The following is a 19,516-nucleotide window of genomic DNA, read 5'->3' as shown; positions in this document are numbered from 1 at the left end:
CAGCTGAGGTCATTATTTTTGAAGTAATCGTTGCTGTCTGTTCGTAGCTCGCTGTATCAGCAAAGCCTGGGTGTGTGACGGCGACAGCGACTGCGAGGACAACTCTGATGAGGACAACTGCGAGGCGCTGGTGTGTAAGCTGTCCCACCATGTGTGTGCCAACGACTCCACCATCTGCCTGCCTGCAGAGAAACTTTGTGATGGCACTGATGACTGCCCAGATGGCTCCGATGAGAAACTCTGCGGTAAGAGACAACAGAACCCAGGCTGTCTTTCAGTGCGCCAAAACAGCAAGCAAAACTCTGCAGCTCAAATTATGGCCTCAGTTGTTCAGTAAAAGTTCTGTGTGTCTTTCCCTTGTGTCGGTGCTCCTCTGATGTTCTCTCTGTTACAGACCTGTGTTCACTGGACAATGGCGACTGCAGCCATAACTGCACAGTGGCCCCTGGCGAGGGGGTGATCTGTTCCTGTCCACTGGGCATGGAGTTAGGACTTGACAACAAGACCTGTCAAATCCAGAGCTTCTGCGCCAAACACCTGAAGTGCAGTCAGCGCTGTGAACAGGACAAGTTCAGTGTGAAATGTTCCTGTTACGAGGGCTGGGAACTGGAGCCTGACATGGAGAACTGCAAGAGCACCGGTAAGGAACCGAAGAAACAGCACAAGGAATTTCAACTTTTGATTGATGCTAGCTGTACAGTAAGGGAGGAAGTGAAAGAAGTGCCGGGGCTCTGGGCTTTGTCTTTGAGTTCAAGACAGTATCAAGAAGTGTGGTGTGGGTTAGGGATCAAGCAGAGGAGAGGACGCCCAAGCAGGAAGCTGTGCGGTTGGAGAAGGCTTGCCGAGCCAAAATTTCGATGCGATACTCCTTTGGACAATAGACAGAGCACTTGAGACAGAGAGGAGAAAGAGCTTAAATGTGTTATAAACAAGAAAATGATCGAGGGAAAATGTGCACTAAGGACACGTTAAAATACCTGCCCGTCATTATCCAGCAGTTTCAATATTTATGAACAGAAAGAATCAGAATTATTAAATGATAAGTGAAAAGATGTGATTTTTGTTAAAGTTAGCTAGAGGGAAAGACAGGAGCGAACGGAAACTGCTCAGTCACATTAAATGAGCTCTGAATTTTAGCATCAACATATAGTATATAGTTCGCTGCCTGCAGCTACCAGCCAGTGATGAAACATGAATTTATGATGTGCGCTTCACTGCCAGGTCTTACAGACCAGCCACCAACACCCCCTCATTCATCCTGCTGGCTGTCTGGCTGCCTGTTAGCTCCTGATAACTCCTGTCTTATTTACACTGTGTTTTAATTACCGCGGATTAGAGCCACTTTGAACACAGCGCCTCTCTCATTGGACTGCAGTGGAGCGAGGATGTGAGGGTTTCCACGCTGTGGAGCAGAGCTGCTCTGCAGTATTTTGAGCAATAATCAATGATGACTAAGCTGAGGGTTTTAACCCTTCACCACCTGGCCACTGATCTTTCCTGTTTATTCCCACAGATCCTTTCAAACCCTTTATCATTTTCTCAAACCGCCACGAGATCCGCCGCATCGATCTCAACAAAGGAGAGTTCAGCGTGTTGGTGCCGGGCCTGAGGAACACCATCGCTCTGGACTTCCATCTCAGCCAGAGTGCCCTCTATTGGACGGACGTGGTGGAGGACAAGATCTATCGCGGGAAGCTGTCGGAGAATGGAGGTGATCGATATGCTTTAAACACTTGATTTGTATATTAAGACCATAGACTGTTCAAAAAGATGGATGACATGACAGCTCCCTAAAAGTGAAGCCGGACCCTCTCTATCGCCCCCTGCTGACTGGCTGCAGTATAGGTCATAAAGCCCGCCTCCTCCATGTTAACAGATGGGACATGAGTCAAACTATAAAATCAAAATACACACCAAATACATTTTTCTCAAACATGGTTTCTGTCATTATAGTTATTTCTTATCATGCTGATTTACGTCCAAGTGTTCATTTTTCTGACAAGTAGTTTTAATTAGTTATTTGATGCTGTAAAAAGGATGATTGACAGCTCTGTTGACAAATACGGCTCCTGCAGCCGATCTGTTCCTGATTAGCAGAGTAGAGGCAGAACAGTGAGAGGAGACGTAACTCAAACAATCACTACAGTCATTGAAGTTTCCATATCTGTGAACGTTAACCTCACACCAACACAAAGAAGCTTTTCTGCTGGTAAACATGCCGGTGGGGGAGATCTTTGCTGTTTTCTTTTGGTAAATGAAGTGTGCGTTTTGGTTAGCAGAAGTGGCTATGGCGCAGCTCTGGCTCCAAATGACGTCACCAGCGCAGGATGGCAGCGTCCGTCACAGGGGCTATTTTGTCTTCAATATTGTACGATGAGAGTAGATGGAGATGTGTCGTCCATCTTTATATACAGTTGTTATTACATAGACATAGACATAGAATTAACCTCCACTTAGGATGTTTCTTCTAGGCATTCATATACAGAGATAACATTTACATCACTGCACATAAAGGGCTGTTCATTACATTTATACTTCAGGACAAACCATCAGACAAAGTGAAGATAGACGTTTGGAGCGTTGAAGTTGAAATGAAAGCGGCGTTCTGTAGAAAATTAAGCCCATCAAAGTGTCAAAGGCAATTTACTGTGCTGGGCTTTACTGGATTAGAGAGACTTTTATGAGTCACAACATTTTAATCTCTAAATACGATATAGCACACTGGAGTTTTCTATTTTACTTCTGTTGAGGTAAACCATTTCATTCATGACAATGTTATTGGACCTAAAATGTTTGTGACACTACACCGCATGCAAAAATATCCAGCACAACATGTGATGTTTCAGCGATGTTGTTGCTCTTACCGTGGCTTTTGTCAACAGAGAATCAAAAGCGGGGCCGGACGAGTCAATCATGACTAATGTGCCCTATCATCATTGCAGCAGAAACAATGAGAAAGTTATGTGTACAGGTCTGCACTTTAGTTTTGGTGCAGTTACACGTGTGTATTTGTGTCTATACGTGGTTTTTGTGTGTGCCACGTTTGTCAACAGGCGAGTACAGTGTGTGCGTGTGTTTTCATTGCTCCAGACAGCATAATGACTCATCTGGAATAATTAGACATTTCCCTCTGATTAGGGACCCAGTGGAAAAATGAAAGGGAGAGGAAGAGGCTGGAGAATGTCTCCTCAGCCCTGCAGTGCAGCACATATTTAGTTTTTTAAAAGCTTACTCTGTAATTGTAGTATGACACCCCCTGCTGAGCCTCCACTGTATTTATTTATGTTTCCATTCATTGTCCTGACATGTGGCTTTATCCTGAACATAACATCTAACCGTTTAATTAAAGGAAATAACAGTTTGTTATGTAACGTTCGGTTTGAATCCAAATAGCTTGATCACATTTACATAATTTGTAAATACAGAGAGGGGAAGCGGATCGGTGCGGTGCAATCTAAAATGTTGCCTTCAGCGCATTGCAGCCCGGGAAGACTTCATGCGTACATATTGAAATATTGTGTGAATTCATTAAGAAACTTAAAAGCCCCAGAGGAATAATTATTTTACCGAGAAATAAGATGAAACATGATCGGATCAGTTTTTTGTAGCTGTTTTCAATGAAGAGAGACAAATACATTTTAACCAGCGCCCTGCTTGTTATTCCTTATAGTCAGTTTAGACATGTTAAACGGACCATATTTTCCCCTCCTTTGTATCCGTCCTTGTAGCTTTAACCAGCTTCGATGTGGTGATCCAGTACGGGCTGGCTACCCCCGAGGGTTTGGCTGTGGACTGGATAGCAGGAAACATTTACTGGGTGGAAAGCAACCTGGATCAGATCGAGGTGGCCAAGTTGGACGGCACCATGAGGACCACTCTGCTGGCTGGAGAGGTGGAGCACCCTCGAGCTATTGCCCTGGATCCCCGCGATGGGTGAGTCAAACACTTCTCAGTGTACCTCCTGCTAATATCAAACAGAAGGCTTTTAATTAAAAAAATTATAATAGTTTTTTTTGTTTTAACTTTGGGGCTGTGTTTTTTACACACTGGTCCTGAAACTATAGTATTGTACCATAATGTTTTAATCACTGCATATTTGTGTGGGCAGCATCCTGTTCTGGACAGACTGGGATGCCAGCTTGCCCAGGATTGAAGCAGCATCCATGAGCGGAGAAGGCAGGAAGACCATCCATAAGGAAACCGGCAATGGAGGCTGGCCAAATGGACTCACTGTGGACTATCTAGAACGCCGCATCCTCTGGATCGACGCCAGGTCAGAAAAAAAATGCCACACACATGGACACAGTCACACACAATACACTCCAGTCATGCCCAGATTTAAACAGAAAAACTGTGCTATTCGCAGGTCTGATGCCATTTATTCAGCCAAGTACGACGGGTCAGGGCTGATCGAGGTCCTGAGGGGACACGAGTATCTGTCGCATCCCTTCGCCGTCACGATGTACGGCGGGGAGGTGTACTGGACCGACTGGAGGACCAACACACTGGCCAAAGCAAACAAGTGGACAGGAAGCAACGTCACTGTCGTCCAGAGAACCAACACGCAACCTTTTGACCTTCAGGTGTACCATCCGTCCAGACAGCCGCAGGGTGAGAAAAACATACTGCAAATTTAACTCCGAAAAGCTTGTTTATATTGCCACAGAAGTTAGTTGTTCGTAGCTGAACAACTTGTATGTTAATTTTGTGAACGTTGCCATTTTGTAGACCCTGATTTTTGAGATATTTAAGTATATATATCTTACATTTTTTTCCATACCCATGTCTCCCCAGCTCCTAACCCGTGTGCTGCTAAAGATGGCAAAGAGCCGTGCTCTCATCTCTGTCTCATCAACTACAATCAAACGTTCTCGTGTGCCTGCCCTCACCTCATGAAGCTGGGCCCTGACAGGCGCACGTGCTATGGTAAGCAGGAACACACATGCTGTAGTAAAACTACCCTTTGATTCCCGTTTGAGCCGGCAGAAAATGTTAACCTCTGCTTGTCGTGGCAAAATCGTGTCGTCGTGTGTGTGTGTGTAAGAAAGAGAGGGAGAGAGGAGGGAAAAAAGAAAGGATTAAACGATGTAGACTTTTTCCACTCCGAGTTGCTGTTGTCGTGACAGCCTCAGAGCACATTGAAGTGTCTGTCCGTGAAAAAGGAGAGCGGCCTGTTTATTCAGCTGAGAGTTTAGTATTCAGAGCAACACTTTCTATTATCTCAGGGGGTAATGGAATGGAGAGCCCCACTCTGTCTGATGGAGGCATCAGCCGCGACTCTCCACGTCCACCACCTAGTCCGGCCCTGCTGCTGCAGCCCGACACTGTCATTACTCTCCTCCTCTTTCTGTCTCTTTCCCAGTCTCCCTGTCTATCACTTAAGCTGCACACGGTTAAATGATGATAGGACTGTTGAGACCAATGCATTTGTAATGCATCAGCACTGATTGAATTCACTCTCGCTGTCATGGTTGCGCTATTGAGTTAGCCAGACAGACACAATCATTAGAGTCAACGATGCAATTGGATTAACTGTTTGTTCAAGTGGCAGGAGTAATGCGCAGATGCAACCATCCATGCTGCACCCACCTATCCCTACAAACTCTGGCATTAGTGCGCACTCGAGCATCTGACTTGTGACTTGAAGCTGCATTTAACTCCTGATTACTCCAATTGAAGGCTGAAGCGTTGTTAGATTACTGAAGGATGCATGTCAACATGTTCTCTACCCCGCAGAGTCTCGTCAGTTCCTGCTGTACGCGCGCCAGATCGAGATCAGAGGGGTGGACATCGACAACCCCTACTACAACTACATCATCTCCTTCACCGTGCCCGACATCGACAACGTGACGGTGGTGGACTACGACGCTCTGGAGCACCGGATCTACTGGTCGGACGTCCGCACACAGACCATCAAGAGAGCTTTCATCAACGGCACTGGAGTTGAGACCGTCGTCTCCGCTGGTAGGGAGCAGGTTACACTATACACTGCATTATTTTAGTTAAAACTGATTATTTTTTGACAGCTTTTTAAGAGAGAAAGACAAAACAGATTATGTCCATGTGCTTTTGAAAGTTTGATTTCTTTCTCTAAGTAGACACAGTTACATTCTCACTACAAAAGAAAGTGGAGGAAAAAAACATAAAACTGGATTTCAACTGGAAATCCCTCACACTTGTGTTTATAACAATTAGGGGAAATTGTACAAATTTTTTCATTTTTAGAATTTGAGGTTTTTTTGTATTTTTTGGGGTTTTCTAAAACTTTCACACATTTATTTATTTTGAAAAACCAGTGAAGGAAAAGCCAAAACCACTCTGTAAACTGTCTTTCACTTGTGTTTTGTTCTTGTATAGACTGTAAAATCACTGGTTATCCAATCACAGCTTTGCTACTATAACTAGGTTTCTCCCACAGCTGTCTATATGAAGCCTTAGTCACAGCGATACCGTGCACCCAAAGAGTGGACGCCCCGTGGCATTTAGCTTTAGCCTCAGATTCTACCATGACATCATGCTTTATGCAGTCATTAAGTGCTTATTTAATATTCTCTTAAATACTTTTAAGTTTCACACAAGGCTCCAGAAAATATTAAAAAGTCAGTTGATGAAAAAGTTTTCAATCAACTCACAGTTAGCATAAATTAGCTTGTTAGCTACAAGCTTATCATGTCAAGTGACATGCGAGAATCGTTACTTTACAGGCCTAGCAAGCCTAGTCTTTTATTCAGTTCTTTCCTATTTAAGTCTGTTTCAGTATTAGACAGGGTTCGGAGTGTTACTTTAAAAATGTATTCTGATACAGTTACTAATTACCTGTTGTCATCAGTTACAAGTATCACAATTTTAAAGTAACGTAACTTTCATTTACTTTTGGATGACTTCAATACTAAATCTGCAAATAAAGACAAGAGAAAAGAAATGTCAATACTTTTGTAATGCGCCAAATGACCATTTAAATTAATAGCAGTAATTATGCGCATTTAAATGTACTTTGTTAAAGTAGCACTACTTCACACTCAAACTTCAAGTAAACTGCCATCAGCTTATTCCAGTCTGGAGTTTGTGTTTCTACCCTCACCATCCCGGCCGTGGCCATCGTCAGAGTCACAAACTATTTGTCACTAGTAGAAGTAGAAGACGACGAAAGGTTAGCTAACTTTTTTAACTGGAACTACGGGCAGCTAACGTTAGCGGTTGGTCTTACCTGTAAATGCTTCTTTAGATTAGATGTCGAGTCCTTTGATAATAACAGCCGGAAGGCATAACTTGCACTGTACTGCGATGTTGCTCCCCGTTTTCTCCTTTGACGACAAAATGATGGCGAAATTTCCAGCTTCATCACAGGCCATGGCACACATAGACTGTTGATGGCAACTTTGAGGAGTGGTTTTCTAGACACTTGTGTGTCGTAAATTGTGCGTGCAGGTGCATGGTATTATCAGAGACGGTCAGACGGACGGTTTACAAATGAGACGCCAGATGTTACAGATAATCTTTGGTATTATATCGTCTTGTAATCCTGCTAGTAATCCCCATTGTTAATAAGTGTATCTGTAATCTCATTACCGTTTTTTTTTCTGTAACTGTAACAAAATACAGTTGTATCCTAATTACGTTACGCTGTTATTCTGTTACTCCCCAAGCATGGTATTAGAATATCATAGACCATGAGTTAGAAGTGTGATTAATGGCTTTATGTGTTTATCTTTCTTCAGATCTGCCCAACGCTCACGGCCTGGCAGTCGACTGGGTGTCCAGGAATCTGTTTTGGACCAGTTATGATGCCAACAAGAAACAGATTAACGTTGCCAGACTCGACGGCTCGTTCAAAAATGCTGTGATCCAGGGCCTGGACAAACCACACTGTCTGGTGCTGCATCCAATACTGGGGTACGTCGTCCACGCACACACGCACGCACACACACACACACACACACACACACACTAAAGCAGTCACACTTAGTCAAAATGAAGCTTTCAGAAACTGCTCTCTGACACCCTCCTGATTTCACCTTTAACCTCCAACACACACACAGTACTGCTCACACAAACTCACACACACCCACAAGCAATGTGTGGCTGTCAGGCTGCCCTCTGTTTGCAGTCAGCGATGACAGGCGGAGTACTTTGCTGTTGATGGTCGCTGACCTCTCGCTGTTTCTTCACTCAGGAAGTCGTTCCAATTTTCCTCCCCTCGTGTCATCTTTCCTCTCTGTCGCTCTCTCTCTCTCTCCATCTCGCTCCACTTCTGCATTCAGATAGACTATCTATGAATTATTCACTGTCAGTGTCTCTGTCGCTTTCTGTCACTATTTCTGTTCCTGTGTTTATCCTACATCCTGCACCCTGCCTTGTTTAGCTAATGTCCATTTTTCCTCCTGGAAACTTCATCCCCCTCAGCTCCCCAAACAGAACGTGGCCTGTCCTCAAAGAGCAAAGACAGACCATCTGTATTTATAGACTGACTTTTGTCCTGCAGGAATATGTGTGCGTTGGGTATTTGAGGTGGATGAAGGAGGGAGATTTCCTTAAGAAACCTCTCTGCCTCTGTGTACTCCTTCTTTTCTTTCAAAGAGTTAGCCCACTTAAGTGGAGGAATGTTTCCGATCCGAGCATTGTTGGCGTGGGGGAAAATGAGAAGCAGATGCTGGATCCATACGCTGGGGCCGTCTCCTCTGCCTCGCACACAAACACACACACACAGCCCAGAATACGTCCAGGGGTGGGCGGGGGCAAAGAGTGTCAGGGAGGGACGAGCTCGCAAAAACAGGAGAATGTGGGCGGTTAAATGCTCCTGAAACTTTATTTAAAGGCATGTTAACAGACACATGAAGGGTGTGGTGGATGTGGTAACAGGAAGTGGGTGAGGGGGGGTAGAGGATAGATACCCTTTAAACATAGACTACACGTAGTCTAAACACAGTGAAGCACAATCACATTGTCTTGTATAAACCTCCGCGTGTTTGAGGAGTTTGAGCAGTTGCAGGAGCAGGAACCTGAAGGCAACAGAAAGGTGGATGTGGATGTGTGCAGGGTGGAGGGCGAGGGTGTTGTTAAAGAGGATTATATTTCAGCTGCTTAATCAAATGGTTTTAACTTTATTGAGACTTAAATTGAAAATGACGTTTTGATTTCTTAAAGCATTCCTTTTTACACAAGGTTTGGTGTGATTAACAAACCAGATGCTCCACTGATTCTACGTCTTTTTTGTTGTTGCTAACTTACATAACCATTCCCTCTTAATGTGATCCAGATCACTTTTTCAAGAGTGGAAACATTTAGTAAGATCTTTCATACAGGCACAAAACCAATGATCAAATCATAGTCGAGGGTATTCAAATCTAACGGTAAACATCCGACCATCAATCAACACGTTTATTTACATCACAAAAAATCACATCGTATATTTTTAAAATCTACAGAGTAAATGGAAAAATGTAGTTTGAGAGCCAGATCTAATCTCAGAAAGGTTGGCGTTTACATATCGTATATATCTGAGGTTGAGAAATGATTGGAATGTGTGCTGTAGCTGGAAAAAGCCTCTGTCAGTCAAAGCTGGTGTTCTCTGTAATCGATAGAAGCAATCATATTTGAAATTGGCGCCATAGCTGTGGAGAAAGTTGTACAAACAGCTCGTGGTTTCGCCCATTCTACATTCCTACAACACCCAGTGTGCATTGCGCCCCTCCCTCTGAAAGGGTGGCCCAGCGAGAGACGCTGGAGTGAAATACTACCGCTGCAGGCAATTACTCAGAGCGGTACAGAATCTGAAATACGACGAGAATATACCGGTGGATTGTCTAAAAAATCTGCAGTCTACATTTCAAACCTGATGATTTTGAGCGAGACGTGACATCGGAGGCGGGCTTCATAGATTGGGGAAGTGTAGTTTAGCGAGCTCCCTGGCCTCCGCCAGATGACGCGTTTCACGTAGTCTGTTGGAGGTTTTCCAGGGCCCATTGGAGAAGCGGATAGCGTCCTCCAAAGGCACAGAGCCAAATTGCAATTTTTTTCTACCATAATGGCATTAGCTCCCCATAATAGCATGATAGGACTGAGGTTGAAAATCAGTGAATTGGCCCTTTAAGTCTTAGTAAGAGGTGGATTAGCTTCAAATTTTCCTTTTGTTCATAAGGAAGCCCTGTAATATTTTTACACACTCAGACAGGTTTGTGTTTTAAAGCTTGTGAATGTCATCAGATGTCCTGTTGAGTAATTTTGTTCCTCAAGGCAAATTTAAAGTTCTAAAATTAAATGAATCAAATCTCTCTTCCTTATCCTTCAGGAAACTCTACTGGACCGACGGGGACAGCATCAACATGGCCAACACAGACGGCGGCAACCGCAGCGTCCTCTTCAACAACCAGAAAGGCCCCGTTGGTGAGTTCTGTTATGTTTGTGTGACTGCATGAGAGACAGCACCCCCCAGTGTCAGGGCAGGTCACTACAACTCACTTTGTTTTCCAGGTCTCTCCATCGACTTTGACACGGAGCAGCTGTACTGGATTAGCTCAGGAAACAGCACCATAAATCGCTGTAAACTGGACGGCTCAGGACTGGAAGTGCTCGAGGGGGTGAAGGGGAAGCTGACCAAGGCTACTGCTCTGGCCATCATGGGTAGGTCTCCAGAAAATATGTCACAACCCTGAGCTATAAATGTTGCTCTAGGCTAACGTTTCAAGGTTTGTGCAGCGTTATTTCTGACTCTATAAAGTGTTGACCCTCCTGTTGTGTGACTTATCTTTTAGGAGACAAGTTGTGGTGGGCCGACCAAGGAACTGACCAGATCGGAACCTGTGACAAGAAGGACGGTGGCAGCTGGAAAGTCCTGAGAAATAGCACCTCCCCCATGATGCACATGAAAATCTACAATGAGACTGTGCAGAAAGGTTGGCTGCCACACTCACACATTCTCTGAGTCTAATGCTTTTGCGTGATGCACGTAGCATGTTTATCTGTGCTGCAGCACATCTGTTTACGTCTCTGTAACTCCTCTTTGATTTGTTTTGTGTATTTATTCCACGTGCTTTTGTGTTCCCAGGCACCAATCTGTGCAGTAATAACAATGGAGACTGCTCCCAGCTGTGTCTCCCCACCTCCCCGACCACCAGAGCCTGCATGTGCACTGCAGGATACAGCCTGCGCACAGGCCAGCAGTCTTGTGAGGGTAAGACGCGTAACATCTTCTTGATTGAGTTGAATTAGATTCAAGAATGAATGAAAACTATAAATGTGAGCTGCAACACAAACGGTGAATTTTGTCGGCTGCAGGCGTTGGCTCTTTCCTGCTGTACTCTGTACATGAAGGCATACGTGGTATTCCTTTGGACCCATCAGACAAGTCTGATGCCCTGGTACCCGTGTCGGGCACATCCCTGGCGGTGGGCATAGATTTCCATGCTGGTAAGAATTTTCCCCTCAAATGCAAAATAAAGAAGATAATCCAACCTGAAGTTTTGTTATCCTTTGATTTAGCTGAAATAACAGTTTAATCTACCTCTGTGTTACTGTTTAAATATCAAAATCAATGGTAATATTATATAAAGTCAAATCACAGTACACTTTGTACTGCTCCTTCATACTCTCATACATTAGCTACTGTGTGGAAGTGTCGGGGAACACTTACAAAACAAATACAGAACCAGTCTTCATCAATTCATTCAAAAAAGAGCCACAAGAATCATAAATAAATCCAATTACAGAGAACCAACAAACTGAATACCCTGAAATTTAAGGACCTGGTTGACTTCAAAACTATTCAAACCATGTACAGGGTAAAAAAACCAACAGTTACCAAACAGTATCCACACAGTTTTTCAACAGAGGGAAACTAAACACAATCTAAGAGGAACACTTCGTTATGTGCACCTGAAAAATCTAATGTAACCAGCTCAGCCATAAGATCAGGTGTTAATTCAATGATACTTCAGCATCTAGGTCATAATTGGTGGTGGTGGCTGTCCTGAGCTGCATTATATTCAGAGGTGTTTCTAATACTCTGGCCCGCTCATGTATGTAAAGAAGGAGGAAAAAAAATTAGAGACACATCCCAATATAATTTAGTTCAGTACAACACCTTTAACTCTGGCCTCAGTAATAAACATGACTGAATTTACACACTGCTGTTGAATTGACCTGCATAAGATTGTTCAGGTGTACCTAATGAAGTGGCCGGTGAGTGTGTGTTCAAAGAACCAGTGCCAGACTTCATTGTGTCACAACAAAGGGGGTTAATCTGTGGAACAGCTGCAGTGAAGAAATGGAAACACGTGAAACATTAAGCAAGTTTAAACAAATGTTCAAAAATAGCTCACTGAACAGATGCAGAACAGAACAACAAAGGGCTAAAACTGCACGATTCTTTGGTGTTATTATAAATGCTTCGGCCTCGACTGAATTGATATAGTTTAAATGAAAAAAGGGGAAGAACTAGTTCAGTTTTTCTCACTTCAGCCTACGCCCTTTACAGACTTTAGTCATAAGTTGAGACACTATAGAAAGTATGCCGTTATTGCTATTTACTTTGTTTGTTCGAAATAAATTCATAGATAAATAAATACATATAATGGTGTAAAAAAGTTCTGTTCGACCAACTCTGACACAGTTCTTTAATGTTCACAGACAATGACACGATCTACTGGGTGGACATGGGCCTGAGCACCATTAGCAGGGCCAAGAGAGACCAGACCTGGAGAGAGGACGTGGTCACTAATGGCATCGGCAGGGTGGAGGGCATCGCCGTCGACTGGATAGCAGGTGAGAGGTCCCTCTGTGTTAGAAACATAGTGTTCCTGAACATAATAGTATAACAGTGCCAATCGTACATGCATCTGCAAAAAACAGAAGGGGACGCCTGAACTGTGAACAGGCTTTCACACTCTTTCATTGTTTAAAAACGTTGTCACACGAGGTTGATACCTACATGCAGTATATGTAAGAATCTGCCAGAGCGCCAACCGGTGTTCCTCTTCCATCCTCCTCCGTCCTCTGCAGGAAACATCTACTGGACCGACCAAGGCTTTGACGTGATCGAGGTTGCCAGACTGAACGGCTCCTTCCGCTATGTGGTGATTTCCCAGGGTCTGGACAAACCTCGTGCCATCACGGTCCATCCTGAGAAAGGGTGAGAGGAAACAACTGTGGCTGACTTTAGCTTCTGCGTCTTTAATTCCTCACAGTATTGATTACTGAGGGAGTAATCTTTGTGCTTTGTGTGTGTGTGTGTCTGTGTAGCTACCTGTTCTGGACCGAGTGGGGCCAGTACCCGCGTATTGAGCGCTCTCGTCTGGATGGTACTCAGAGGGCTATCTTGGTTAATGCCAGCATCAGCTGGCCCAACGGTATCTCCATTGACTATGAGGTGCAGTATAACAGACCATTCTTGCGTTTCTATCTGTAAGTTAAAGTGCAGACAGTGGGCGTTATCTGAACCAGACCTGCCTGTGTGCATGTAGGAGAGTCTGCTGTACTGGTGCGATGCCAGGACGGACAAGATCGAGCGCATAAACCTGGAAACTGGAGAGAAACGGGAAGTGGTGCTGGCCAACAACAACATGGACATGTTCTCTGTGTCGGTGTTTGAGAGCTACATCTACTGGAGTGACAGGTCAGATAGTCATTTATAGTCTCACTGTGGATTATTTATAGGTTCGCTCACAGTCTTAATATTTATCTCATCTGAAAGCTTCAGCCTGTGTTTAAATGTATGTCATGTCTGTCTGCTTTGAACCAGGACTCATGCTAATGGCTCCATAAAGAGAGGCAGCAAGGACAACGCCACAGACTCTGTGTCTCTGAGGACCGGTATTGGGGTGCAGCTCAAAGACATTAAGGTTTTCAACAGGGCCAGGCAGCAAGGTAAGCACAGGAAGGTTTATTTTATAACTATAACTTAATTAAAAGTCGCTTCTCTTCTGTATTTGAGACGTGTCTTTGTACTTGATGAGTATCTAATGGATTTTCTGTGCTGTTTAGGAACGAATGTGTGCAAAGACAAAAACGGCGGGTGCCAGCAGCTCTGTCTTTATTGCGGTAATGGACAGCGGACGTGTGCCTGCGCCCACGGCATGCTGGCTGAAGACGGCAGCGGCTGCCGTGACTACGACGGCTACCTGCTCTACTCGGAGCGCACCATACTAAAGAGCGTCCACCTGTCGGATGAAAACAACCTGAATGCACCCATTAAACCGTTTGAGGACCCGGAGCACATGAAGAACGTCATCGCGCTCACTTTTGATTACAGAGGAGGGGGAGGGAAGGGCGCTAACCGCATCTTCTTCAGTGACATCCACTTCGGGAACATCCAGCGGATCAGTGATGACGGATCTGACAGAAAGACGGTGGTAGAGAGTGAGTATTCCCACGTCTCCCTTCCTTTAACAATCAACCTCCACGCGGCTTACATCCCCGTTTATGTGCCGTGTATTCCCCCTCCCATTGTAGATAGTGCGCCTGTCATTAGTCATTTTTGATTCCTCCGCTGTTTGTGGATAACAAAGAGGCTTTGTTGGAAACATCAGACCCCCCAGTGAGTCATACTGAAGAAGAAAACAGCTGGAGTTCCCCAAAACTCTCCCACTGATCTAAACAGAAGCAAGAAGCTTTTATTCCGAAGATGGAGCCAAACTACAAACATAATAAAATACCTTTTTTATCTTTGCTTTGACGACATAAACGCTCCTAAAGAACTTCATTTCCCCTATCTCAGCACAATAAAACACAGGTGCACTGTTAATGTTTTACCAAAGTGTCTTTACTTTAAACTTTTTTACAAGGAATGCGTGATTCATGGTTATTTGTCCCACTGTCACTGCAGAGCGGCATGTCCCACAGCTTCTGCTGTGATCTTCATGTACAATATCCAGACTAGCAATGAGGAAAAGATGAGGAATGTTGTCTTGTCTTTTTAAAGTCCAATTTCCCCATGAGGGTAATGGTTGTGAGTCATCAGCAGAGCAGCTTGTAATTGTTTTATTGTGATTTCCAGTGTTCAGAATATGCTCAGTTTTTTATGTGTCATGTGTTCAGTTATAAAGAACTTTACTGTCAGGCAGCAGCCATGGCTACAGCCCCACTGGTCCTTCGCCCACCCTTCTTAAAAAGCCCCTGTAGGTCTTGTCTGAACTTTTGGGACATCAGCACATAGAGGATGGGGTTCATCACTGTAGAGGAAGTCGCCATGAGACGTGCAAACACGGTGAAGCCGCCATAACGCGGTGAGGAGCCAGTGGCCCCTGAGCTTTTATCCGCCAGTAAGGTCAGCGTGAGGCCGTAGGACGGCAGCCAGCACAGTGTGAATGCCAGCACCAGCATGGCCGACGTCTGTGTCACTTGGTTCTGGTAGCGCTCCACTTGTGGGGCGCGGCCCGTGTTCTTACTCAGCCACAGGAACATGTAGATTCTGCCGTACGCCGCCGCAATGGTGACCAACGGAAGCAAGAAGGCCACCAGGAAGTGACACAATCCATAGATGAGCTGGTCTCGGTGGGACACGAAAGCAAAGCAAGCGAGACCATCAGCGGTTCGTCCAGGGGTTCCCACAAAGCGAAACACCAGCTGGGGAGCAGCCAGGACGCAGGCGGGCACCCAGAGGAGCACGGCGGCTACAGACACCCGACGAGGAGAGAGGAGGCTGTATGCTCTGGTAGGGTGCACCACAGTCAGATAGCGAGACACAGCCAGCGTGGCCAGAGTGAAGATGCTGGCCGAGGAGCAGGCCGATCCCAAGAAGCCCACCAGACGACACATGGCGTCCCCGAACGGCCATCGCTGCATCACAATGGCTGCAGTGTGGAAGGGGAGCATGGAGAGCAGGAGCAGGTCGGCGGCGCTCAGAGCCAGCAGGAGGGCGTCCGTTCCTGTGCCGGTCAGGGAGCTCCGAGAGGACTGTCCCAGCCCTCTCCTCCGCCTCCCGCACAGGATCACTATCACCACCGTGTGTCCTACAACCCCGAGGAGCACAATCAGAGCGTCTAGTATCGGGACGAGGACCTGCTCCACGTTGCCCGGCTCAGAGTCACTGCTGTTCCCCAACAGATCCAATGAGCCTGTGGAGCTCCTCAGCAGCATCCTGTGTTTAGTCATGGAGGTGTCTCCTTTTCATACTGCTCTTGTTTAAACAGTTTGCTTTTGGTTGGGCCAAATATGCACAAGCTGGTCATAAAACTACTGATAATACAAGTGGGAACGATAACTCATACTGTGCGTCATCAGCAGTTCAGAAATACCAGCACACTGATTTCAAACAGTTTCCTGTAAGTTAAATTATCTTCTCAAAAGGCCAAAGACCGACTATAATACAAGATTTAATACATAAACATACATTTAAGTCCCGTCCAAAATAGTGAAAATGACTCTACCTCCCTAAACACATTTTAAAGCTGCTTCCAAAGCGCTGTTTGGGAATCAGTCCATACAAGTCAGTGCAATCAGCCTCTCCTCTGATTGGCTGTGGTCGGTGAAGAGACTGAAATAACATCAGACGCCTCCGCGGAAGTCAAGACCCTCCTGATTTCTCAGCTGCTGGTGATTTCATCCCTCTCCCTGGACCCGAGTGTTGACAGCTAAATGCAGACGATTGTGCGATTTCCTGTCACCTCCGAGCAGGCGGGCTACACCACAGGACATCTCAATCAGGGCCTGGGCTCAGCGGTCCACAATCCTGCCTCCCAGGAACAGACCTCCAGAGAAATACGACTGCTGAAGGGGAGGAAAAGAGAGAGGCGAATGGCTCCACAGTGAGAGAAGATAAAACTGAGTAAGCTGCAGGTGAACTCTGGACTGATTATCACGGAGCAGGAGGGAGATGGGCCGGCCTGCTCCCTGGGGGAGGGCCTATAGAGGCCAAACATAGTTTTCCCATGGTTCAATGTTTCTGTTCACTTTCTAAAAGGATGTGTTCATTTTCTGGAGTACACATATGTCCAAAACATACACAGATATGGTTAATACACAGTGAGAGAGACACAGGGAAAGAGTGTTTGCCTTCAGAAATCAGGGTAATTATTGACTACCCGTCAGATAGCACACACTGAACTGCTGTCACACCTACTGCAGATAACCCTAATAAAAAAACTATCACTGTCAGTGAAACCAGCTGAGCTCAAGAGCTGTAAATTCAGCTCATCTGTATTATTGTAAACAACAAGGCGAGGATGTGGAGGGGACCCTGATAGGCCTAAGTCAACAACGAGGAGATAAACAAAAGTGAAAAGCAAGAGTTTGAGAGCAGAGTGCCGCAGGCTGGAGATTTACAATTCATTAACAGCACTAAAGAAAGAGGAAATGGGGGTGAATGGATTTTATGTTGCTCTTTATCGATTTTTTCGGGCATTGATTTATGAGCGCGGGAAGCAGAGACGAGTTGTTTTTGAGCTCGCATGCCTTCGCTCGGCTCTCCAGATGCTTCGCTTCACTCACGGCTTCCAGCGCGAGCCAGACAAATGTTGATTCATGTCTGCCGGCCTGCGTTGCGCTGGAGATGTAGAGGTGGAGTGTTAAGTGTCCCACCTGGTGGTGAAGCTCACTGATCCTGCAGGGCCGAGCTGCGATAGAGTGAGATCATATCCACTGCTGGAACAGCCCGCTGTAATATTTAGACCCTCATATTTCCATCGCAGTGACAAGGAGGCAACTATTACCAATGATTTGCTCTTTGAGTGAGCCGTTGCTAACTCTTGTGTGTTTAAGTTTCGTTTCTCACCAGCAGAGCAGCTGTTGTCTCTCCGCCACCACAGAACTTTATGTTCCTCCATTTTGGCTGACTCCTGTCTGTCCTCTGGCCTCTGTGCCGGCAGGGAGCTCACAACCTCTTACTCATTTCAGGGCAGAAAGAATGACTTTTTACATCTCATCTGTTGATGAGGTAGTGCAACGGAAAATAATACGATAGCCGGCAAATGTTAATGTGACCTTTTTAGTGAGCTATTTGCTGGATAAAAGCCTCGAATCACACTGTGTTCTTGGTCATTAATACCAAGCTGTCATGTCCACAGCCCTGACTCTGTGCTCAAACACAACCGTCTGCCAGCACCGAACTACTGCCAGAGAATCCACACTCGGCCTTTTAGCATAGCGCTGGGATTGACGTGCTTCTTTCCCTTCCTCTCTTTTCTCTCATGTCTTCTCCCTCTTTGTGGTTTTTTATCCCTTTGTTCTTTTTTTTTTACTGCTCTCTGTATTCATCTTTATCTCCCTCCCCTGCCTCTTCTCTCATTTTATTTCAGATGTGGGCTCAGTGGAGGGTTTGGCGTACCACAGGGGCTGGGATATGCTGTACTGGACCAGCTACACGACTTCAACCATCACACGACACACGGTGGATCAGAGCCGCTGGGGCGCCGTAACCAGACACACAGTGGTCACCATGTCTGGAGACGACCACCCCCGAGCCTTTGTCCTCGACGAGTGTCAGAGGTTAGAACCGATTCTTTAAAATACTGTAGCATAACATCACAAAAGTGTCTACACATACACATTACTGATTTGTATTCTCTCCTGCAGCCTCATGTTCTGGACCAACTGGAACGAGCAGTCTCCCAGTATCATGCGTGCCACACTGACCGGCGCAAACGTCCTTGTGATCATCGGCAATGACATCAGAACCCCTAACGGCCTCGCCATCGACCACCGCGCCGAAAAACTTTATTTCTCTGACGCCACGCTGGACAAGATCGAGCGCTGCGAGTATGACGGCACCAGACGCTACGTGAGTGGCTCACATGGTTCACATCAAGCTGCATAATGATTGGATTATGATGTTGCCTAATAACAGCTGTCCGTCTGTTTATCCCTTTAAGTTGAGAGCAAGGCTGGAATGTCCTGCATGTCTGAGATCATGCCTGTGGTTGTGCTTCCCCCTGCAGGTGGTGTTAAAGAATGAGCCGGTGCACCCGTTCGGCCTGGCCGTGTACGGGGACTACATCTTCTGGACTGACTGGGTGAGGAGGGCGGTTCTTCGGGCCGACAAGTACACAGGAGGAGACATGAAGGTGCTGCGGGCCGACATACCTCAGCAGCCGATGGGCATCGTGGCTGTGGCCAACGACACCAACAGCTGTGAGTTTTAACAGAGAGAGAGACTGTGTGTGTGTGTGTGTGTGTGTGTGTGTGTGTGTGTGTGTGTGTGTGTGTGTTGTTGCTTTTCTCTATATTGATACTGTGACAGGAAGTGTTTTTTCACAACATGATTTAATTGTTTTTGTTAACATTTAATAACAGGAAAAAATAGCAGCCAAATCAAGGTAGTTTATCAAAAAGGCGCAAAAATAAGTCCTTCGTAAAAAATAATAAAAGGAAAATGATAAAAAATAAAAGGAAAGCTCTAAGTTGTGTGAAATATGAAGCAAATTTGGTAGTTAAAGGGCCAGTTCATCAATTTTCAACCTCAGTCCTATCATGCTATTATGGGGAGCTAATGCCATTATGGTAGGAAAAAATGCAATTTGGCTCTGTGCCTTTGGAGGACGCTATCCGCTTCTCCAATGGGCCCTGGAAAACCTCCAAACTACGTAAA

General features: G+C 45.5%; 2 protein-coding genes across 3 annotated transcripts in view; one reads left to right on the top strand and one right to left on the bottom strand.

Annotated features, from left to right (window-relative positions):
• Nucleotides 1–19,516, top strand: part of LOC138605478 (low-density lipoprotein receptor-related protein 1-like) — a 96,994-nt gene that overhangs the window by 58,372 nt on the left and 19,106 nt on the right. For both annotated transcript variants that reach the window (XM_069677758.1, XM_069677757.1), the window contains exons 22-44: nucleotides 48–245; nucleotides 395–640; nucleotides 1,514–1,711; nucleotides 3,729–3,933; nucleotides 4,109–4,273; nucleotides 4,367–4,611; nucleotides 4,795–4,926; nucleotides 5,737–5,964; nucleotides 7,719–7,893; nucleotides 10,289–10,383; nucleotides 10,471–10,620; nucleotides 10,752–10,892; nucleotides 11,045–11,170; nucleotides 11,275–11,406; nucleotides 12,625–12,759; nucleotides 12,997–13,126; nucleotides 13,237–13,363; nucleotides 13,458–13,609; nucleotides 13,736–13,860; nucleotides 13,978–14,352; nucleotides 18,228–18,417; nucleotides 18,505–18,709; nucleotides 18,867–19,059. In XM_069677758.1, the coding sequence (XP_069533859.1) occupies nucleotides 48–245; nucleotides 395–640; nucleotides 1,514–1,711; nucleotides 3,729–3,933; nucleotides 4,109–4,273; nucleotides 4,367–4,611; nucleotides 4,795–4,926; nucleotides 5,737–5,964; nucleotides 7,719–7,893; nucleotides 10,289–10,383; nucleotides 10,471–10,620; nucleotides 10,752–10,892; nucleotides 11,045–11,170; nucleotides 11,275–11,406; nucleotides 12,625–12,759; nucleotides 12,997–13,126; nucleotides 13,237–13,363; nucleotides 13,458–13,609; nucleotides 13,736–13,860; nucleotides 13,978–14,352; nucleotides 18,228–18,417; nucleotides 18,505–18,709; nucleotides 18,867–19,059 (4,068 nt within the window). The remainder of the gene's footprint in view (nucleotides 1–47; nucleotides 246–394; nucleotides 641–1,513; nucleotides 1,712–3,728; nucleotides 3,934–4,108; nucleotides 4,274–4,366; nucleotides 4,612–4,794; nucleotides 4,927–5,736; nucleotides 5,965–7,718; nucleotides 7,894–10,288; nucleotides 10,384–10,470; nucleotides 10,621–10,751; nucleotides 10,893–11,044; nucleotides 11,171–11,274; nucleotides 11,407–12,624; nucleotides 12,760–12,996; nucleotides 13,127–13,236; nucleotides 13,364–13,457; nucleotides 13,610–13,735; nucleotides 13,861–13,977; nucleotides 14,353–18,227; nucleotides 18,418–18,504; nucleotides 18,710–18,866; nucleotides 19,060–19,516) is intronic.
• On the bottom strand, nucleotides 15,049–16,071 carry LOC138605479 (galanin receptor type 3-like). The gene has a single exon (XM_069677759.1). It carries the CDS (start codon nucleotides 16,069–16,071, stop codon nucleotides 15,049–15,051), a length of 1,023 nt encoding a protein of 340 aa, XP_069533860.1.

Source organism: Semicossyphus pulcher, unplaced genomic scaffold, assembly GCF_022749685.1.
Source record: "Semicossyphus pulcher isolate SPU_LCO1_2020_fin unplaced genomic scaffold, fSemPul1.0.p SCAF_3, whole genome shotgun sequence".
NCBI lineage: Eukaryota > Metazoa > Chordata > Actinopteri > Labriformes > Labridae > Semicossyphus > Semicossyphus pulcher.
Note: the sequence above shows the minus strand (reverse complement) of the source record. Positions and strands in the feature narration are given on the sequence as shown.